This window comes from Neodiprion pinetum, chromosome 7, assembly GCF_021155775.2.
Source record: "Neodiprion pinetum isolate iyNeoPine1 chromosome 7, iyNeoPine1.2, whole genome shotgun sequence".
In the NCBI taxonomy this organism is placed as follows: domain Eukaryota; kingdom Metazoa; phylum Arthropoda; class Insecta; order Hymenoptera; family Diprionidae; genus Neodiprion; species Neodiprion pinetum.
In genome coordinates, this window is record NC_060238.1 from 5,690,996 (window position 1) to 5,714,801 (window position 23,806).

Here is a 23,806-nt window from a genome sequence, read left to right on the forward strand (position 1 = left end):
GTACCGATCTCGACGATCTTCTGGATCGCTAACGGGGGATTCCCCCACCTCTATCCTTAACCTTCGATCACCCATACGCTGATTCTTGTATGTGATACTGGGCGCCGTTTTCTGACCTCGGTTATTAAGGTATTAGTCTGGTAACTTGTGCCGATTTTCATGTCTTTTTTTGGAGGGCGTTTTTTTCGTAGGAAAATAAAAACGACACGTTTTGGATATTTAGGACGTTTTTATTTACATATTAAGGATACAAAAAAAATTTTTTTTTTTTTTTAAATTCAACAGTTTATTATTATTATTATTACTATTATTGATCGTAGTTGGCACCTTTTGAAAAAAGCGCTTGAGTGGCCGCGGTGATTTTAGCTCTTGATGTTATCTGAAATCAAAAATTCTTGATAATTCTTGATCTATAGACACGTCGTTCTCGTCGGAAGTAGCGAGAAATTTTCTCGCCCCTAACTTTTTATTTTACAACCCCTTCTTTGCTAAAATAAAAGGACGTTTTTTTTTTTAAAACTTCGCCATTTTGTTATTTATCCACGAAATTTAACTTCAGTAGTTCCGACCAAAATGACGAGTCTATAGATCAAAAAATTTTGATTTCAGATCACATCAAGAGCTAAAATCACCGCGGCCACCCACGCGCTTTTTTTTCGAGGTGCCAACTTCGATCAATAATAATAATAATAATAATAATAATAATAATAATAATAATAAACTATTAAAGTTTTTCAAAAAAAATTTTTTTTTTTTGTATCTTTAATATGTAAATAAAAACATCGCAAATATCCAAAACGATTCATTTTTATTTTCCTACAAAAAAAACGGCCTCCAAAAAAGACATGAAAATCGGCACAAGTTACCAGACTACTATCTTAAAACTTTACCGCGTTCGCTTGAAAATCGCGTCAACGATTTCAATTCATTCGCCCTGATTTCCACAATCGTTGTCATACCTTGACAACGTATTTAAATACAAGAATTTCGATTAATTTTTTTGTTTATTTAGGAAATGATTAAGAAAATTTTAGAGGTTTTAGCTACGCGTTTCTTACATATTTCGTAATAAATTTGCTTCATTAAAATGTATGAGGGTGATGCAAGGAGTTCAATTTTAACAGAGTGTAAAAACCTCTTATTTCTGTTCGAAACTTGTTGAACTGAAGTGAAAAAAAAAAAAAAAAAAAAAAAATGTGTAAAATATTCCGAAAGTCAGCGTTTATCAGAGAAATTTTCAAAGCATGTTTTCAACCTGCTGGATTTTTACGAGGCTGCAAATTTGGTCAAGCGGAATGACCGGGATGCAAATTCGCGCTTGCATTCTTTCCGCAAGCATTCGTGTCGAGTGTTCGAATTTCAGAGCTGCAACGAAGCGAGTGTAGTCACATTTCGATATTGAGTATGTGGGTGAATTTTTCATTGTCTTCCATTCCCAAGTATAAACAAATGTGCGTATAACGAAACTTCATATCCTAGGATAATATAAGATACGTACACAGACCGTATAAGCTTTGTTGTAAACAAGCCTCGTGTAAACCGTTAATGTAAAGTTCGAAACTAAATTTGTATTGATAATACCGCGGAATCTTTGTTGTGTAGATATAATTAATCGACAACTTTGAGCCGAGTTCAGCATCGCGTAACGGTTTGTGACAATCAATGAGAACTCAAACAACGCGACGAAACTTCCTTTGTATTAGGAGAAACTCACGAATTTCACATTGTTTCGTTGATTGTATTTCTTGAATATCAATTAATGAATTTGATCATGCTTATTGTCGTACTTAGCAAACGTGAAAAGACAGTTTGAGAAATAATGCAGGTTGAGATTAGCAAGTCAAAGTCTGATACAAATTGGAAAAGATCCGTTGAAAAAAAAAGAAAAGAAAAAAAAAACAAAACAACAGGAGGGAGTAAATTTGCCGTCAAGATTTTGTTATGTTACTACAATTGTAAAATTATATCGCGGACTTTTTTCACAGTGTGTAATAATTTTTCGTAAGGTTTCCAATCCAATCAACCGCGGCTCAATCAAGAATTCAATTCAACGTTTTTCATTGAGCGATTAAAAAATAGTTGCCGCTGCGAAAAACTTGTTATTCGTTCTTTTTCATTTTTTTTCTTTTTTTTTTTTCAATTTCTTTCTCCCGCTCACTGCACGCAGTCAGTTTTCAATTTCGTCGCACTAGCATGACACGATCTATATCTGTAGACGTGTGCATGAATAGGATGTGCACTGATTGGTAAAAATGAATTCCCCTGCCTCCCCCCCAAACAAGAGAAAAAAAAAAGAAAAAACAAATTCATTTCAGAACCAAACACGTCCGTACCGACGAATATTGCAAAATATTACACACCCGTGAAAATTGTTTGCGGAAAATTTCAATTGGTCGAAAAGTTAAGAAAAAAAAAACTTGCGTCGATTTTAGTCGAGGGATTAAACACTCATGGATCAATGTACACCTAATTTCAACATTACGAAGGTTTCAGAAGGTTTCAGGGATGTCAAAAGATTTCAAAATATTACAGAGGTTACAGGGATTTCGAAATATTTCAAAATATTACAGAGGTTTCAGGGATTTCAAAAGATTTCACAATATTACAGAGGTTACAGGAATTTCGAAATATTTCGAAAGATTGCAACAAATATCAGAAGCTTCAAAAAGATTTCAGAAGATTTCAAGAGATATTAGAAGATTTTAAAAGATTACAGAAGACGTCAGATGATTTCAAATACTTCGAAGATTTCAAGAGATTTTAAAAGATTTTAAATGATTACAGAAGACTTCAGATGATTTCAAATATTTCGAGGATTTCAAATGATTTCAAAGAATTGCAAAAGATTTCAGCAAATTTCAGAGTATTTCAAAGATTTCGCAGACTAAAAAATATTTCAGAAGATTTCAAAGATTTCAAAATAGTTTACAAGATTTACGGAGAGGTGTAAGCCTTTTACCATTAAAAAAAAAATAATAAAACGAGAAAAACAATTTCAGGGCAGATTTCTGCTAAAAATTTTTTTAAAGTGTACAATTTTTTCATTGTTGTAAAAATTAATCATCAGTTATCATCTATTTAAAGTAAAATGTACGCTTCATGAAAAAAACTCATGCACACTTTTTTTTTATGAGACCGGTAGCTACGCTATAATATTCAAAAAAGGTCAAATTATAGGTAACTCAACTTTTGACAGGCTGCAACTTTGACACAGTTAGTTTTACGAAATTTTGACAAGAGACCTTTTTTGTAGAGCATTCAATTTCCTACAAAAATATGTCTTTAGATTTTTTGTACGACGCTTCGTTAGCTAGTTATAAAAACTAGAAGAGGCAAACAACATTTATCCTATGTTATTCTTATGGAAAATCGAAAAGTGCGATGAGCCACCCCTAAATATTAATATTAAAATCTAAATTTTTAACTGGTGTCTTTGTATACCTAAATGAAACTTTTTAACCTGTTTGGAACCTGAATCACCCTAATATACATATATATATATATATATTTACGTTCATATAATATAATTTGTTTACGGACTATTTACGGACTCGGGTTTTAGCACGACATAATCATGACCTAGAGCTTCTACCACTCTTCAAATTTAGCAACTGTTTTGTTATTTGTTGACCTTGTCAACGGGCGCCAGTTGTTACCTAATCCAACCCCTCATATTATTGGGGCGTGTGATTTTTGTCCGTCAGAGCCTCGTGAAATTCCCATTTTTATTAGCTTTACCGGTTGCGTAAGCCGGATGCGAAGGATGAAGTGCCGGCTGATGTTTGCCCGAGACTTAAACGAGACCTCTTGTATCTCCGGCGCAAAAATATTCTGCACACAAGTTGCAAAGACCTATCAATATCGGTTAAAAAATATCGATACCTTTCAACGAGAATATTACCGCGCAAAGCACAAATTTCAATGATGTATAGTTACGAAAGTTGTACGCATAATAAGTTGAAAAATCACCAAATGAATGTAACAATTTTTGTGCGATTGTTGAATACTCGTAATTAATTATTCCCCTTATTCCAAATATAAAATATAAAAATACAAAATATAAAAAATTGTTCTCTAAAAAATAAATAGCGGTTTAAGAAATTTTTGCACTTCGCGTATAATTCAGCCACGCGTTAATTAAACCCCAAATTAAATACAGCATGCTTATTTTCATCTTATTTCACGTATTAAAAACTTCCGTGGCATATTTCCCGTCTGTTATATTATCAGCATCCAAAAAATTCCACGCGCCAATACTCGGTGTGCTATAAATCTGCATGTCATGGTTCTGTTTGCTACTCAACTATAGATATAATGTTATTATATAATACCATTGATGTCTGGTTTTCGTCAATTCTCATCCATAAATCCCATATTTCCCCTCCGAGTGAATGCGATTTCAACTATTCCGAATACGTACTAAGCTTATAAGATATTTCAATGAATTATAAACCATAGAACTCATTAAATTTTATCAATAATCTCTAACAATTGGCTTGAAAAATTTTTTGAGATTTTGATAATGCGTAAATTTATTCGCCACATTCGCACCGTTCCCAAAGAATGAATTTCTGATAGTTATCGTTAAATTAATATTTCTCACCCTGACGGATTTCACGGTCTGGTCAAGAATTTTTTACAACAATAATATTTTCCCTGTAATTGCTTTAAAAGCATGCCAAAATTCCACTGAAAAATTACAGAAATAGAAAAAAATTTTCGAATCCAACACTAGAATAAGATTGAAATCGAAAAGATTTTCTACCGCAATGAAATTACACCGAGTTCTAAATTCGTACTTGTAACTGAAATTAGACTTGAAATCTACCGAAATATTTTGTTAGAAATAAAATAAAAAAAAAATTATTAGTGATATTTTGGTGGTACCAGAGTAGATTTTCCGAATGAAATTTTGGTAAAACCGTAGTGGTAAAATTTCACAACCATACCAAAGAATTGAGTGGAATTTGAGCGATTACCTGGAATATCAATCTAGTATCACTGATTTTAGGATCCAGTAAAAAAAAAAAAAACAAACTACAGTAACTGATATTTTTTTAACGATCATATCAACACGTAATTAAAATTTTCTTCCACGTTATCTTATGAATAAATTAATCCCTCATTATCAGCAGCCATTTGAACCGCGGTCAGAGAGTCGGAAAATTGTCAGGCGTTTGTTGGTTTTTTTTTTAAATTCCGTTTAACCGAGAGAAGCATACTTGAATTGTGGGAAAAATATTCAAGCTTTATTTGCGTACCACTGAAAAGCTTCGCCAAAATCATTATCTGATAATTAATATCAACGTTAAACCGCGTGCGATAAAATCAGGGTGGGGGGGGGGGGGGGGGGATTATTTTTGGTTCAAAACTGTCTCGCATTAAAAAGAGACTAAATTAGTATGTTTAACTGTATGTTATCGTAATCGTATTTGCATTTATGTTGCTAATATAATTGTAGGGTAAACAATTTCGCAGGATTGCATTTTTAGATATGTTATACGAACGATGTTTGCATTTCATATCAGATTCTCAGCAATCTAAATGCGGAATTGAGGTTGAAATTTTTTTTCTCATTTAAAAATGAAAGTAATTCATCATTCACTTTGCCTTTACTTGCAAAAATTCAATGTTGCCACTATTTCCGAATTGTAAAATTATCCAACTTTTCTCACGTTTTCCTGACCCAAAATTGTAATTTTCCAGACACCCTTTGCATGTATGAAAGTAAAAACAATAGCTTTAAAAAAAAAATCAATTCGTTGTTACAATAATTATTATTATTTATTTATTTTCAATTATTAATTCACACACGTTCGTAAGTTTTTCATTCAAAACTGAACAAGTGTTTCTTTAAAACTAAAATATTCGAAATAAGAAAAAAGATCGATTTTCAAATTTAGAAATCAGATACTAAATTCTCTGACTTTTCCATCATTTTTCGATGTAAAATAAAAATCCGTGAGTATTCGAGGATTTTTGTTTTTTTTAAATTAATCTTAAGTAGAGTCGCAATCGCGAAACGTAAATCGCTCAACACAGATATTATTTATCAACAAGTCATGCTTTCTGGTATCTACACGGCAATTTAGTTTCTCCATGCAAAAAGGAAAAGAGAAAAATTGTCAACAACAATGAAAGACATCTAGCTCAGCAAAAATGTCGGTATTATAGGTATTATGTAATTATATAATCCAAAACTTTCCAGGTTCCTGTCTCTATTCAAACGGGGAAAACAAAGTTTCCTGATTAATTACGCATCGCAAGCCTTACGAAAGTAAACGATCTAACATGTTTCCGCTGAAAGTTAGATTGTATCCCTTAAACTTTGATTGATTATTTCATGGGTGAACTGAGTTTACGCTTATATGTACAAACCAGTCTTATGCATATGTATGTATACGGTACATATAGGTATGTATGCGCATACAAATTTATACATTATGTAATCACCCGCAAGTTGTTGGGTAACCGTGTTACGTGTAAATCCGGATTTATATGTATAAATTAGGGTGGTCCTTATTCAGGGTGTCGACGAATTTTTGCCAGACCATCCCCCAAATCAACTTCAAATAATTCGAAAACAATCGCCTAATTTTTTCAGATTTTTACATCGAATCTAAGATAGTCCGCATTGTGATCAAAGTTTCTTAAGGAAATTAACATGGGTGAAACTTTTTTTATCAGTATATATTTTATTGCAAGAGTAATAATGTTCCAAATAATCCGTAACCGCGAGGTTTTGGTGAGAATTAGTGCTACTATCTGGGAAAAAATACACGTCGTCGTACGAGGCAATCTAGACGAATTGCACAACCTCGAAACCTGGCTTTTCTTTTATTTAGAGGAAGTGCAATTCGTCTATATTGCCTCGTACGACGATGTGTATTTTTTTTTTTTTTCACATAGCATCGCTAATGCCGACTAATACCTCGCAGTTACAGATTTTTCGGAACATTATTACTTTCGCGATAAAATATATAATGCGAAAAAAAGTTTTCCTCGTGTCATTTCCGTAAGAAACTTCGATCACAATGCGGGCTATCTCAGACTTGCTGTAAGAATCTGAAAAAATTTGGCGACTCTTTTCAAATGATTTGAAATTGATTTCAGTGATTGGGCGGTAAAAATTCGTCAACACCCTAAACAATAACCACCCTAATGTACGTATACATTAAACTGTGTCAAAAATCGGCTATTTATTTTTTTTCAAAATTCAAGTCGACAATATTGTTCCAAATGACGAAAAAATAATGCAGTCCAAGCTTGAGCTGTTAATATTAATACTTAGAGGTACATCATCGTAATTTTCTATTTCCCATTTAAATAACGTGGGAAAATTGTTGTTTCTTGACTTTAGAATTTTATAACTCGTCGACGCATTAGTCGACTGATAAGACCATAACGTATATTTGTCGGGAATTGAACGCTCTACAAAAAAGGTCTGTTATCATTTTATGATAAATCTACTCTTTCAAAAGTTATTTAAGACCCTTGACTTTTTACCTTAAATAACTTTTGAGAGAGTAGATGATAACAGACCCTTTTTATAGAGCGTTTAATTTTCGTCGAATATACTTTCCTTGTCTTACTAGTACACTAATGCTTTGACGAGTTATAAAATTTCAAAGTTAAAATAAACATTTCCCATGTTATTTGAATGGGAAACAGAAAATTTCGATGATGCACCTTTAAGTATTAATATTAAGAGCTGAAGCTTGGACAGCATAATAATTTTCAATCATAAATTTCAATAGTCGCATTATTAGCAACATCGGAGACATTGCAATATTATTTTCGGCTCTTTTCAACAATCCAAGATTTTTTATTTGGTTTTTTTTTTTTTGTTCATTCGTTATTCTATAAATTGTCGTATTAGTGGCGCATTGTTGAATGATGACACAGCAATTCATTCGCCTTTTTTATAAATCTATATTTAGTTCATCGTGCAACAATTCTATCAGTTTTTAATTTGTACAACGGATTTTATTTGGCATATTTTCAATTTGTTTGCGGTGATATTTAGTTTGAATTCGGGAAGCAAAGCACTTGTCCGATTGTTGGCCGATAATCTGGAATTGCTTTTTTTCCAAAAGCGTGGGAGGATAGAATAAAAAAATCTCACTGTCGGTATATCGGTCAACTGATTGCGAGCCTGTAGTGCTGAATTTATACAGCACGGCGTTAATAATTCATCATTAGAATTGTTTCAAGTAACAGTCTCACTATTGTTCCCAGTTTATTGAATAAACAAATGTGCAAAGTCTGCTCAAACTTCGACGGTGCAATTGCACTTTAACTGGAGAATTTGGGAGTCATTTATATTTTGGAAATTGTTCAAATTTATGAAATATTCAAACCAGGAAAAGAAACGTGCAAGTTATAATTCGCAATTTCGCTATTTTTGTAAAATGTTTAAACTGCATGAACGCAACTAGCAAACATTACAAGGTGGCGACAATTTAGATAAGCTTGGAACAGTCAAAATGTTTCATCAGAAAAATACTATTTCAAAACGATTTAAGTACTTGAAAAAGTAATAAGATTAATTTCTTTCAATCAGACACGTAAATACACCCAATGAACATATGTTAGACTAGTCTTAAGTGATACTTACTAGTTTCGCGAGTTTGAATACCATAGGTGAAGAAGCTGTCTACGAAATATAGATGACAATTCGATTGCAATATTTCATACCATTCAACGATAAAGTGAAAAACCATAATTGTGTAGAATCTAAAATTCAAGTTAGGTAATTTTGCTCTCAGTTTAAAATGAAAAAGTCATCACAGTTTGTACGGATTTTTATACAAAGAAAATAGCATTATTAAAACCAATATCCAATAATACCAGTCAACATCGAATAAAAATGAATCCAAACATGTGAATTGTTATCGGAATTATAAAATGATATGTGTGTGTATATATATATACACATATATATACATACATATAGTGTAGACCGTTTTTTTTTTTACATAAAATTTACCTTAGTTGAGTTTCCTATTTGATAAATAAAATGAATAAAGAAAAGTAATTATTTACCTAATAATAATAAATGTATTTCATATAATAAACGAGGTTACATAATTCAAGTATGAGCAAAGTCTTGGCGGAATTTTTTTAATTAATCCGTCTAATGACAATCTAAAAAGAAAATATCTAAAAGGCTATAATTTATTCTTAACTTTCACTAAAAATCGTTCTCTTTACTTTTTGCAAATATTTTATGACGCTGTGGATAGTCGGTGTAAGGACAATATTTACTTTGAAACACTTTCCAAGTGAGAAAATACCTTAATTCAACCTAAGTAAATCAGATAAAGAGTTTGGAGGTGAATAAGATGCAACTTTTGCTTTTGCAAATGTACAATTAAATTTTGATTCTTAGTGTTTCTGAGCCGTGTTTGTTTACCGGGTTCTTTCGACTCTTCGCCATGGACTCGCAAATCACACGTCGTTTAATTTTGGCCTAACAGTTCTTTTATCATTACATACGAACTTTATCAGGCAGCTGTTGCAAAGACTGGGAGTAATAGTTGTTTTAAAAAATATCACGAGTTAACGTGTTGGAATTTGACACGTTCTCTAAAGCCTCTCTTTGCTACATTACGCATTTGGTTGCCTGATTTTAATCCTAAAACGTAATCTTACAATTTTTTACTTTAAGGCTACATGATCCCATTTTCTACATGATCTAAAGAGAGAATTCGTTGGCTATCAATAAAATGACATCTCTAATTCATGTGCGACGAATATTTTACGCGTAATAAAAAAGTTTCCTAAATTTAGTGCAACATGAGAAGATATATGGCAATGCAATGTTAGTCATTGCGTTAGATCGCGGTTCAACATTGTCAATTTCACTCTTTCGCGCGACACAAGACGGAGGATACTATAAACAAGAATTTATACCTCTCAAGAATGTCAATGCCAAACAAATCGATCTCTGACTCTAAACAGGACTTGGTTGATTATCACCACGTAGCGTTGAAAGGAAAGACTCAAGATCGTATTCGTCATCGTACTGTTGCTGCTCCCAAAGATCTGGGAGACTTTCTAACACAGATCGACCAACTCCAACGATGCCAGAAAATCCAGACTCACTTCCATCAACACTACCAGAACCTCCCTGTCCATCCATCCTTTTATCCTTGCTAGTGTCCAACGAGAACAGGTCCAGTAACTAAAATATTATATGCAGGATTATTTTCTATAACTTACTAAGATCACAGCTGCCAAAACATTTACAGTCTCTTACTACATGAGCTTCTGAAAATGATCAACATTTTGAATAACTTTCCAAATCATCATGACCTTACGATTAAAACAGCAAGTATCCATTGACATTGACAAAATATCTTATACTCGCAGAAAAAAATATGAAAAACAGTGGTAAAATGAATGGGCAAATATGGCGATACACTTGCCTGATCTGTTCCCATGGTCTCCATAGATGCGTTTTCCGTCGTGATGACAGTGTTGGCAGTGAGAAGTTTGAACTTTTGCAATCCCATGATCTTTTCTTCGAGTGTTGCCCTCGTAATCAATCGATAAACATTGACAACTTTCTTCTGTCCGATACGATGCGCTCGATCCATTGCCTGTAGATCTTTCATTGGATTCCAGTCGTGCTCAACGAATATCACTGTATCTGCTCCGGTTAGATTCAATCCCAGACCGCCGACTTGAGTAGTTAAAAGTAAAACGTCGATCGACGGATCGGCGTTGAAACGGGCAACAACAGAATGGCGTTGTGACGCCGGTACGCTTCCGTCAAGACGTAAATAGGTAACTGTGGGTAAATGAACTCGCAGCAAGTCTTTTTCCACGATATCCAGCATAGCTTTTAGCTGGCAGAAGATCAGGGCTCGATGCTGGCTGACCAATTGTTGCTGCTGGCCATCAGTCGTCGTTATAGCAGTCATTGAGACTGGTTGCTGCTGTTGCTGACCGATACCGCAATCTAGCAAGAGTTGCTTCAGTGCGGGAAGTTTGGCACCGTGTTCAATGTCGGTGAGAGAACTCTGTTGATGCTTAAGTGAAGCGCATACCTAACACATTGATTTCAATATAGCGGTATAGAATAAAAACACCATCAACACATAATTATAATCTGTAAATACCGAGTTATTGCGCAAAACATATCATATATTAGTATATATGTATAAAATGGTGGGAAATCATGTATATAAATGTATACTTACGTAATGATATTGCGGATGCCGCGGGGTAAGCACTAATTTTGGATGATTGCAGACATTTCGGAGATAACGTAGAGCCTGGAAAACGTGTGTACCCAATGAATTATTGGCCGGCGCTGGGCTGGTGAGAGTCGCCGAATGTCGGGTACGGAAATCTTCGTAGAGAGTACGTTGTAGCGGGGACAGGTCGCAGTAGTAATCCTGAGTAATTTTCGGAGGTAGGTCTTGCAATACGTCCTCTTTGTTGCGCCTCAGTAAAAAAGGTAACACCTGTCAAGCACGTAATTAAATAAGCACAGTTCGATATTTTTTTGACCGCTCTGTTTGTCCGAATGTTTCCATTTTGTGTATTCCATACAAATAACCAATTCTACGAAGTTGTAAACGTTCACCTTGAGAACATATGTAGAAAAACAATCTTAATGCACACTATTTCAGTAACTAAGATTTTAGAAATTCAAAAGACATACAAAATTCTTCGCATTTATGATTAAAATATGACAAATACCTGACGATGGAGTGCTTCCATAGCCAACGCGCCTGCTTCCTGATCTTTTGCTCCTGCTTTCGGTTCTCGGCTAGCTAATATAGGTCGTGAATAACGTGCTGCAAACTGTTTCTCACTACCAAGGAATCCAGGCATGAGAAAGTCGAAAAGAGACCATAACTCGAGGACATCATTTTGCACCGGTGTGCCGGAGAGTATCAGACGATGATGTGCCCTGAGCCGTTTGGCAGCTTTCGCACTTTTTGTTTTCCCATTTTTAATAATGTGTCCCTCGTCGAGTATACAATAATTCCATTGAATGGATTCGAAAAATTCAATATCTTTCCTTACGATATCGTAGCTGGCGACAACTAACCGGTACCGAGATACCCGTGGACGTAACTTTTCGCGTTCCGGTGGTGGTCCGGCGTATTGCAAGGCTGACAGATCCTTTGGTTTGAAGAATTTTTCAGCCTCGTAAACCCAGTGGCCAGTCAAAGTAGGCGGGCAAACAACGAGACTCGGAAATGTTTGCGGATGATGATAGTGATCGGTGGCCAACATGCACAATGTCTGCAAAGTCTTTCCGAGACCCATGTCGTCGCACAAAACTCCATGGAGCCGGTAACGGTTCAAAAAGGCAAGCCAATTTAATCCCTGGTGTTGATAAGCACGTAGTTCAGCCGACACTGGGACCGGCAATTTAGTATCAGGAATGCTTCGTGGATTTAGTAGTTGTTCCAGAAAATGTCTTTCTTGAGCTTTTTCGTCACTAATTAGGTATGCAAAAAAAAAAAAAACAGTATTAGGCAAAAAAACTTCCTTGATGGGAAACTGTAACAAGCAACAGTTTTATTGAATAGAATATTCGCTAGAAGTGTTTTTTTCGTTAATTTGTAAACTTGAAAAAAAAAAAAAACTTTTGAATGACAAATAGTGAATCAGGGAAAAAAATTTTTTTGACACCAATCGGAAACGTCGTTAAAAGCAAATCTGTTTATAATTTACCCAAGTAGGGGTGGATCTCCAATTGCTCCAGGATCGAGTGGCATGAGTTGAACAAGAGTCGCGAAGGTTGCGCTGCAGGTGAGGCGTACAGCTTGATTTTGATCACTCATTCGCCCAAGTAAAGGTACAACGAGTAGAACAGCATATGGAACAATCCCTACACCTAAGCTCTCCACCAAACAAGCGAGTGATTCGGCTGCTCCTTGACGTTTAGCATCTATTTCAGCAGGGGCTATTATCTTGACTTTATCCGTACTTGAACTGTCTTTCTCAATACTCGGCTCTAAGAGTGGTATTACGCTTCGAACTACCTGCCTCATTACCTGAGAAAAACATAAGAATTTCTTATTATAATAAACGTTAATAGACATGCAGCATTAGCTCGAATTATGTGAAGAGTCGTTCGGAGAATTATTTTTTGTTACACCTCATCATCAAAACTGATGGTAATATGTAACTTTCGTTGTAATTTTGTTATCTATTCATCAAACATTAAAGAATATGAAAAGTTACAGGCACTCAAATTTCATTGTGACATGATTATTCGGTAGTTTAAAGCTGGGAGTTTGCAATTAAACTTGAATGTGATCTTCTGAAATGTGTTACATAGAAACAAGTGAAAAACAAGCTCGATCTATGAGCCAGCAGAATTCAAGTTTTAGACTTGAGGGTAACATAAATTAGAAAATTGCAATAGATCCGACTCATGAAACGAGTTAAATCTAAATTCTAGTTCACAAAAGTAGAATTCATCTGCACGGATAAGGACTTTACCTCTTCGGTGCGCAGAGTGCCTAATACAGCAATGCAACGGGCAGCCATGTGTCTGACAGCTCTGTAAGGGTGTGCCAAAAGATTGCAAAGTCGTGGTACACATGCAATCGCGGGCGGTAAAAGGGACGCGTCAAGACTTGAGGCGACTGTTTCCAGTACTTGAAGACTGGACACCAATTGAGTCGCTTCTTCCTGATGGTCTTGCTGATAGGAACATTCGTCGGGACCAGAGTTTTTGAGAGCCGCTGGTAACATCAATTCCCAGAGACGTGGTAGACGCGAAGATAGCTGGGCTCCAAGCAGCTTTGTTACGGAAGTAAGCGCCAAGGTTGCACCACGGCGACGAGTTTTCGCCGCCTTCGCTTCCGGTTCTTCGTATGCCAGTAACTCTTCGAGAGGTATTTCCGTTGTCGGTGGTCTACCAGGACCGCGACCTCCGTTACCCCCAAAACCACCACGATTGTAAGCAACTCTTTCTGCGTGTCGATGTCTGTTCGTCAATGTGAGAATACCCTCAAATGGCTGACTGTCCCCTACTATCCGTGGTGTAAACTCCGGATCCGAGCAAAGAAACATACACAAGTTTGAAGCAATCTGGAAAATCAATATCAAATTTTCAAATCAGTTCTCAGCGCCTTATTTTGATCATGGCACAATTTAGTCGCTCGATTGTGCATCAAATATTAAGTACAGCACAAATCTGTTTAAAAATAAAAACGTGCAAAACACAAATTTCTATAAGAGTTAATCTTATCGTTGCTAACAAGCGTACTAAAAATATTTTTGCTTGCTCCACATGGTATATTTATCATCGATCTTTTTGAAAGAGAAGAAAAAAAATTTCAATAATAGTAAAAATCTGAACTTTATCGTGGAAATAATAAGACAAAAATAATATTACTTTGTGATTTGGAGAGGGTTTCCTTTCCACGCAGAGATCTATAAGGTGTGCGAGATGGCGTGCAGCAAGACTTTGCAATTCATCATTTTCTTCCCGCTTTATCGATTCCATGAGCGGCTTTACGAGAGGGTTCAGTGGGCAATCTGCGCCCGGAAGACAGCGCAGCATTGTCGCAGCTCCTGCGAGCGCTGCCATGGATGTTATATTGAGCGCATGCTGTTGCATCGCAGTTGCAGTAGCACCTGATTCTATGGCACGTCTTCGTTCCTCCAAACTGTCCAACACTTTGGGTTTCAATTTCACTGCGGTATTGCCGCTCCCAGCAGCAGTTCCTAAGTTTAACAGGCTCGAAACAGTTTTCCCCGTAAGTATAGTGATTTGCTCAAGAGTCATCACCCCTGTACTTATTGCTGATGCATCGAGACCGGTTCCTTCCTTGAGCGGTAACTTGTAGTGCTTTAAAGTAGCGATATAGTCACGCGTCTCTTGTAACAAACGAGTGAAGGTCACAGCAATCTCATCGTAGTAAACGCACTCACTCAGACAGCCCAAGAGCTTCTCCCTGATGATATAAGACATGGAATAACGTCATGTGTAGTTGGAAAATGTATATCGAGAGTTCATTACATCGATGAACAGTTCATTGAATCTTATCGACTTTTACAGTCAACAATACAAGTAACTACGTACTTGAGAATATCAGGTATCGTCGGCGGATGGGGTTGTTCTAAGGTTGCCCAATGGGCCATTGTGAGTCCCGCGACCGTGCGTTGCAGGGCGGATCGTGAGGCTAAATGGACCAGCAGAACTTTCGCGTAGCAAAGTGCAGGACTCGGTGTGTCTGCCGTGTAAATTACCCCTGGAGCAGGGCGGACTACATAGCACGAAAGTAGGCCAAGCATTCTTGCTGCCATACAACGTGCACGAACAACATTAGATCGACGTGTTGCTGGAGCTACAGTTTCTACACCACCTATGTAGACCTTCAACTCCGACGCTGACTTGCCGCCACTTCCGCAACCACCGCTACTGCTCGAATCGGATTGAGCGTCGCTTCCGTTACCACCGCAACTTTTTGTCACTCTGTAAATGTAACACGAGATATGGTTAATAATTGAGCCTGAATTAATGCAGACATAACATATTTTTAAAGTGAAAAACGCTGACGGAAAATTGGAATTCTAAGCAGATCGGAACATATCATGAAACGGAGAATATAGGGATAAAAATACCTTCAATAGAATTTGGCTGAAATTTACATAAATTTGCTATCTATCTGAAGAATAATTTCCTAGAATGGTATCCCTTAAAATCGAAAAGTTCAAGAGATTTGGGTAAAAAAAAAATAAGTAGCATGAAAAAAATATGTTAAAAGAACAGTGTAACAACTCAAAACAATGACCGAAAACTATTTACGGACGTAGAAGACTTGATGCTAGAAAAAGACGCGATTAATACCATATACCAAGTCCTACGTCACTATGGGAACAAAATACATCGGTCAGTGTTGTCAGTAATTGCACAAAAGTATACGTGCTAACAAATCCTGTGTCAAATATGAATCCTGCGAAATTATTGGACTGTTTAATATGCATTGGCCAAAGGCCTATCATTGCATTTTTCAAATATGAAAGTAATCGAAACGGACAATAAGCTCCAATGTTGATAATTTAGAGAATTGATCAGTATCTCAACCGAAGTCACTGCGTTGTAAATAAACCCACAAACATTTGTGTGATTCTTCCCGGAATTTCGGCTTCCACTGTGACTCGAAAATGAATATATATCATTATTTATAAAAACCCGCCACCCCTTCAGTCAATCAGACAATTAAAGACATAAGCCAACGTGAAAACAATCACAAATAGAATTGTTTCGGACACGGTGTTCAAATTACAAATAGTCACAAAAACTATTTACATTGGCCAGTCCCTACCATTCAGTAGATCTCTTAAGGGATATGCGTTAATTGTAGTCCGCCTGAATGGTGATCTGATTGCCTAAAGACTGGGCATCACAACAGCTAAACTATGCCCAATTTCAATATTTTGCAGAGCTCAGCGTGTATGAAATCCGATCCTAAAATAGAAGAATAATTTTAATTCCAGTTTCGTGACAATATATGAATAGCACATAGTACGTCCGTTGTTTGCTATTTGCTGCGAACCTGAATGAAAAAAAAAAAAAATCATTTTCATTGAAACAAGACAGTCTATAAGCTTTGAGCTTGAGAAGTATATCTTCAACATGTTGCGAAAAGCTGAAATCATAAAAGAGGGAAAAACAACTTCAATATACACGAAGACAAATTATAAACCATGATTTTCTATATGGCATTTGGTAAACGGTGGGAACTATTTCATCACTAGTTACTTTCATTCTTTCTTGCTTAAACAAACTTTACACAATGTTTACTGTGACCGAACAGATCAAGCAATGGTATCAGTAATAAATAAGTAATTTTGGATTCGGTAGAACATTGAACAGTTTAATGATACTGAAACTTGGTAGCCAATAGCAGGCTGCTGATTCACAGAAACATCTTATACATATGGTTATTTTTTTACAATTAACTTACTTAAATCATCGAATAAGTGTCGCGAAAGTTAAAACTCCAGTGGTTTCTTTAGCAAAATCACCCTGTCCGAGAACTTTTTTAAAATCTGCGACTTGCTATTCGCGTCTAGCTTCAAGTTCGTTACAATTTACTACGGAATACAAATATTTGTTTCTTTGTGTAAACAGTGAGAAAGGGAAATTATACAATCGCTACAACTGCTGACACATTTGGGATATGGAGTTAGTTAGAGTATTCTAAACGTAAATTAGTAGACATTTCAGAAGATTTTCAATATGTTTATGTGCATTACTCACAGGGAATGTTAAATTATAATTAAACAAGTCATATGAGATTGGTTTTTGTACAGTTTCTCACAATCCTAGGAGGAACTACGATATGAGTTTGTCATATTAAACTTAAACCATCGAGTTGAATATTACTTATATGCAATTATATGCTCATCTCACCTCAGGTTTCAAAAAAATCTAACATAAACATTGAAAAACTTGGCAGACCTAATTTCAAGCCTGTCTGATAAGTCACAGAGGATAATATTCGTGATCCAGGTAGATTTTCCTCTCCGCAACCTTTCAGTTGTAGAAGTATTCTACAAATTTTTTATTGTACATGTTCGAAATTTCTCCGACTGGTGATACTGTCGATTGTTGATAATTACTCAAATTCTCAACAGTTATAAGGTGAAAAAAAGAGAAATTACACACGTTACATTCAAGGAAAAATTTAAAAACGTAACACAATAGGATTTAAACAACATAATTATAATTTTCCGAATAAACGAAGACAACCTGGTGTTATCAGATAAAAAGTTCTTGTAGTAGCACATATATACGAAAATAACATCGATAAGGGTAAAGAAAAAGGTAACTAACCAATTGTTTATCATCAAATTTAAACAGAGACATCGCATATTTACCTTGAGCTATGCTGAGTTGTTGTAGCGGTCACCAGCAGAGCGGGACTAAACGGTACGTGTTCTGGTTGCATGGCAAGACAAAGCCACGTGCTAACGAGAGGACAGGAAGCGTGCAGCAGCAACTGAAGGTCACTCCGTACGACGAGATTCTGCCACACTCGCTCCGCCACTTCTTGTATAGCAGCCACGTGTTCAACTAATGCGCGCTGAAACACCTGACGCAAAGCTTCCTGCAAAACGCTGCCACCGGCGTCCCCCCACCGATCCTGCTCATCTTTCGGATTTCCATCATCTCCCGTAAGTGTAAGCAGCGTCTGTAACGTGGCTTTTCTCACGCTCGAACTTGAGTGACCTAAGAACGGCCACAACCTCGGTAAAACCTAAACCGCAAGTATACACAACTATTTATCGCATTGTTAATAACATTGTGGTTATAAAACAGTATAATACAATATTACGAGTATTGTTACGTGGTATTGACATCGATTACGGATCCTCGATATGGATACCTAATTTTGCCTTACGGAACAGTCTGCAAGGAAAGCATTGATCTGTAGAGAACTACTTTAGAATTCTTATTTCAATGGTAAAATATGCATTTTATTTAGAACTTTGATTGGAATAATGAATATTTTGATAAATTCGTTCTGGTTTGTGAGCATGCTGATTTCGACATAAATTTTCGAGCAGTCTTGGACCAAAATAAAAAGACCCCTGTTTCGGCGATAATTGAATTTCACAGAAATAAATCCACAATTCTCAAATTATAAATTAAAAAATTATTCAATCATTTTAAATTTCCAATCAGGTAGAAATTAAACCAACCTTGGATAAAGGTTGCGGCGTAAGATGTTCACGGGCAGCAGGTAAAGACAAAATCGCAGCGAGTAGACCCATGAAGCTGTTGCAGGCAGCGGCCAGATCGTCCTGTTCATGCAGCAGCTCCCAAAGCCGCAGAACAACAGCTTCAAGTTGCGACGGTGTGAGAAGTTTGGGCAAGACGCCAGCTACCGGAATCAAAGCACTTGCCGCCGCAGCACCAACGTCGTCCACTGGATCGGCGAGCCCGTGCATGGCTGCTGGAAATGCCCTTGGTAGCAGTTCATCGAGAAGATCATCTCGAACAGCGAGCAAATATTTTAGTGCCAAAAGGGCACCGTGTCTGGCTTCCCACTCGTTATGTTCGAGTAGTTTCAGGACAACGGACAAAACCCCCAATGCTCCGCCCTCCTTAATTTTGTCATTATCTTCTTCCGTTTTGACCTCCACCTTTATTGTTTTCTGCCCATTTTCACGGTTTTCTGAATTGTCGGTACATGGCATTAACAATAATAGGGAACCAAGTGCCTGAGCGCAAGTCTCACGAACCGGAGCTACGACTTGATCTGAGACAAAGTCACCAAATCTGTCCAGACCCAAAACGCAAAGCAGTCGCAACGCAGCGTCTTCTACCCATCGACGGTGACTTTCTTCCATCTCTTCTTTTGTTTGATCTCGTGACTTGCCGGCACCTAAACGGCATCAATGCAATCAAAGTATTGAAGCACTAACTGTCAATCGCAATTTGGTTGTAATATTTCAATGGGATTGAAGTTAGTATCGTTATTGTGATAATACGATTTCTTAAAAAATAATCATTTCGCGACTTCAGAATTGTCCGAAGTTCTGTAAATTGCAATAAAGTGGAAGAAATTCATATTTCGCCAACTTTCCTTTTTCAAAATAGCTGTTCAGTTGTAAAACAATGATTATCCGTACAATGTTCTGTTACATTAACGTAACTTGTACATTTTACATCTCAAGCCACATTGCAATAGTGTAAAGAATAATAGTTTTATATAAAGTTAATGAAATATCATTGCATTTTTACTTACAATTACCGATAATACGATTATTGAATAATAAATTAATAACATTACGAATAAAATGTCGAATGGTAATCAGTCAGGGTGGCTGGGTCAAAAAAAATTAATGGAATATAACTAAAGAAAAATCTCTGACATAATTGCTATGTGGTAAATTTACCTTTTCCATGTAGCCGAACAAGTTCACGCAACGCTGTCGCAGCACCATGACGAACTTCCCATTTCTGGCTGAACAGGTCCTGACAAAGACTCTCCGCGAATGAATCGAGCGGCCACTCGACAGCAGTGTCAGGCCAACATCCGGTTCCGTCTGGGACTCCCCAGTTTCCTCCCTCATCGCCACTCCACGATGCTTCAGACGTTGCGTTTTCTTCTTGTTTTGGCCTTTTAACATATGGTTCACCACTGCCGCTTGTTACCGAACTTTGGTGATCTTGCGTATCGTCGGGCTCCCTGGAACGTTGCTTTGAAATTGACTGACGTGCCTGAAAACAAGTTAACTCATCGATTACGATAAACCTGAATGTATGGATGAGATATATTTATCGCGATGACAAATTTGTTAACGATTTTTTTTATCTAATTGATACCTTCCAGAGTTTATTTCTTCTTGTATAACATTTTTTTTTTGACAATTACTGAGCCCTGAAACTCTAACTTTAAACAAAATATCATTCTATCGTGTGTCCGAATTAGGATAAACAAAATGTTAGTAGCTAATTGATTTGAAGTAACAAACCTTACGCCGTGCACGATTCATTTCTCGACGACTAAGACCACTGGGTTGGCACATTGTCTCGTCAATGGGCATTTTTGTTTGCAACACACCAGACGTTTGCACCGATGGTGCAAAATCGTCATTCGTGAATAATTCATTGGTATCGATGCCCATAAGTCGAGGATGGAGACCGAATTTTGCGGCAAACATTTTTTCTGTTTGCTGTGGGTTGGGCGACTCACTTGTCTCAGCTACAACTAAGTCGTACTCGCTACCCTCAGATCCGGTTAAATGTAAACTACGTGCCAACACTCTTGCCATATCAAAATCTCGCAAGCTGAGTCTGTTGACTTTACTGAACTGACGTACTTGCCCATCCTCGGTTTCATCTACAAAAATGAACAATCATGTCATTAAATCAAAACTAAATGTTTTTTCGCTACAATCTTTTCATCACAATGTAAGAAATCTTGGCTACATACGATCATTTCAATTTTAATGATTTTTAATTTTAATTCACTGGTCAAATATTGTCCAAGATTTAGGACTGAAATTATTAATCAAGATAATAGTAAAAGGAAAGGCGAAAAAAAAATTTCACCATTTATTCTTCAGCTTTGACTAGAGTTTTGAAGCTGTTATATCTAATACCTGTAAACTTATTCAATGCAGTGCTACAATTAAATAACACAGATACAAAATAGTTACTTCAATGGCTCGCTTACACTATTTACTGTATTGCTGCAAACTTTTTGTACATTTTTTTAACAAAATTATAAACGTCAGACTTCACTAAAGCATAATTTCGTTGTTTCAAATGTGTTATCAATTGTTCAAAAATTTTTTCTTCAAAATATAATCTTACATGTCAAGAAGCATAATTTGAATATCTGGATTCGGTGGAAATCATCGATATTGAATGAATTTGGATTCCAAAAGTTATGTTTCAAATAATGAGACAGAACTCGATTCCAGTATTGGGTTCTAGAATTATGAAACTTTGTAAACACCTTGATGTTTACACCCAGTACATATGTACATATAGCATATGTTGAACAACTGTGTACACCAAACTTTGGATAGAGTGTAAACAAACATAACACGGTACTTTATACTTCCCCTCAATTATGCAGCTGAAGCTAGCAGCCAAACTCGTTTCGATTGAAATGAAGCAATCGATGCCAGTAGTAAAAATTTTGTCAAACTTTGTGAAAAGCGAATACTTTCAGACTATCTTACGCGTGAAACGTTACCGAATTATTCTACGTATATCAAGTTTATTGCATTTAGTAAATTAATGAATCTCATGATCATGTTCCAAATAAAACAATCAAGATACCTTGTTGCAGTTGGGCGTCAGGCACATTTAGGTGTAGGGGTTTCGGGTCCCATTGTGGAACTTGGGCAAGTATTGCTTGAACGGCGTGGGCAGCGGCCACCCTCGTATCCCACTGAGGTGACTTCAATAATGTAGAAACTCTGGCTAAAAGATGATGCAGTTCATGCGGATGCAGCCGTTGGGCCTCGCCAAGCTGTTGAGCTGCGGCTCTTCTAGTTACGGCACTAGATCCAGTTTCCAAAAGTACAAAAAGTCGATCCAACCTATTATGCAACAGATTGCTATAGATATTATGGGATTGGAGATTAGAATATGGTCCTGAGACCTTTTCCTTTTTTAAAATATCGAGATATTACAACGCATATTATTATCTTGAAATCAGTAGCATTAACGTGAAGAAACACTGCAAAATATTAACTATTTAGCTATTTCAGACTGAATTTTTTGTAAGAATTGAACTGGAAAGTTATCGCTATATTTAGATTTAAAACGGTTTACCTGATTTCACACAATTCTAAACTTTCAAAATAGTAGATATCCTTAAAAATGTGTCGTTACATTCAGATTACAAAATTAAAATTGGTTGAAAAGCTTTTTGAAAATTATTCAAGGTCTTTGAGGCTAGCAGGAGGTAAAGTAAACTTCTACTCCGTAATATTGATTGGAAAGAGATATTTTTTTACTCGATATTTCACTTATCATTTACACCTGAGACTTGGAATTTCTTAAAAAGCAAATTGTACGTCCAGATCATAATCTCGAACACTTAGTGAAAAGGAATATTTTTAGTTTATTTGTGATTCATATTCTGTCGCCATTCTTTGAAAATTTTATGTAACTTTATAATGGGTGAAAGTGGTAAATCAGAATCAGAGCAGAAATTTATCTTTCAGCGCTAGCCCATGATAGAGATTCACCAAAATATTCCTTGCATATTTCACTACATTATGGAAATTCAATTTTACTGTCGTATTGAAAAATCATCAAATTACTAAAACTAATTACCGTGACGTCATGATGATCTTCTAGTTGAAACGGAGGTTCGTTGGAAATTCTGCAACGAGAAAACAATCACACGATTAAAAATCTGATATATAGTTGAATTGCAACGATCATTTTTATACAGCCAGAAATACATTGCTTTGTAGAATGTGACAATAAATGCCAATCATTTCTCATGAGCGTTAAAAGGCCAAATTATCAATGATCAAAGTTTTATTAAGGCTCGATGCATAAATTCTGAACATCATTTCAATTAGCAAACAGCAGGAAACTCAGGTTTCTGAGGATGCTGAATGTTTGCGCTTTAATTCTAGGTTGCACAGATCTATGACAAAATGTAATCATCCATCATTACTAGCCGTATACATGCTTCGGTAAATCGGAATCATAGTATTTATCGAACGCATAGGTGTACGATCGTTAATGCAGTGTCAATTTCAACGACTGCTCCTGGCATGACTTGTGCATCAGACTAAGCAGGCAATAAATCATACTCCTAAATCTCTCACCGATAACATTTGTCAAAACAAGCGGCGAATAAAGGAAAGACATCAGACGTTGAGAGGAGTGCCGTAGACGCTAAGGAAGTAAGATAATAGACGAGGAAGAGTTTTTATTCACACGTAACCCCGATCGCAATCCCAATATGGATATAATAACAATCGTGCAATATGTGCTCGTAGTTTTCAGCTATGAGCTCAGGTTTACCTCGAGTTTCGGCTCACCCAGGATATTTTTCAGTCTCAGCTGACCTTCATAGCCATATTCCACCGAATAGCCACCGTAAAATTGACATTAATTAAAAAAATTAATGTTAAACTCGAAAGAAAGAATACATTTTTTGGAGAGGAACGCATCTTACAAGCATCAAATTTATACTGACAGCCATATTGCCGATGAACCTGAGTTTTGTCCGGGGATTTACCTCCGATTGGACGGTTCCTAGGGGGGAAGATTAGAACCACGTGACAATATCGACCAATCAGACGTCGAGCTCTACTCCTCATGCAAATC

The 23,806-nt window shown here is 36.3% G+C and overlaps 1 protein-coding gene across 2 annotated transcripts; it reads right to left on the reverse strand.

The window, feature by feature from the left end:
- Nucleotides 1-7,756: 7,756 nt before the first annotated feature.
- On the reverse strand, nucleotides 7,757-23,653 carry Hel89B (histone acetyltransferase 1). 2 transcript variants are annotated; one of them, XM_046635380.2, is made up of 15 exons: nucleotides 23,501-23,653; nucleotides 22,796-22,844; nucleotides 21,791-22,053; nucleotides 20,473-20,840; nucleotides 19,894-20,218; nucleotides 18,694-19,379; nucleotides 17,869-18,248; nucleotides 15,065-15,457; nucleotides 14,375-14,936; nucleotides 13,474-14,067; nucleotides 12,700-13,022; nucleotides 11,713-12,463; nucleotides 11,208-11,474; nucleotides 10,431-11,054; nucleotides 7,757-10,186 (listed from the first exon to the last, which is right to left on the reverse strand). In XM_046635380.2, exons 2-15 carry the CDS (start codon nucleotides 22,804-22,806, stop codon nucleotides 9,956-9,958), a joined length of 5,778 nt encoding a protein of 1,925 aa, XP_046491336.1. In that variant the 5' UTR covers nucleotides 22,807-22,844; nucleotides 23,501-23,653; the 3' UTR covers nucleotides 7,757-9,955. The 2 variants fall into 2 exon arrangements, with proteins under 2 accessions (XP_046491336.1, XP_046491337.1); XM_046635381.2 differs by having other exon boundaries at nucleotides 23,518-23,652.
- Nucleotides 23,654-23,806: the final 153 nt, after the last annotated feature.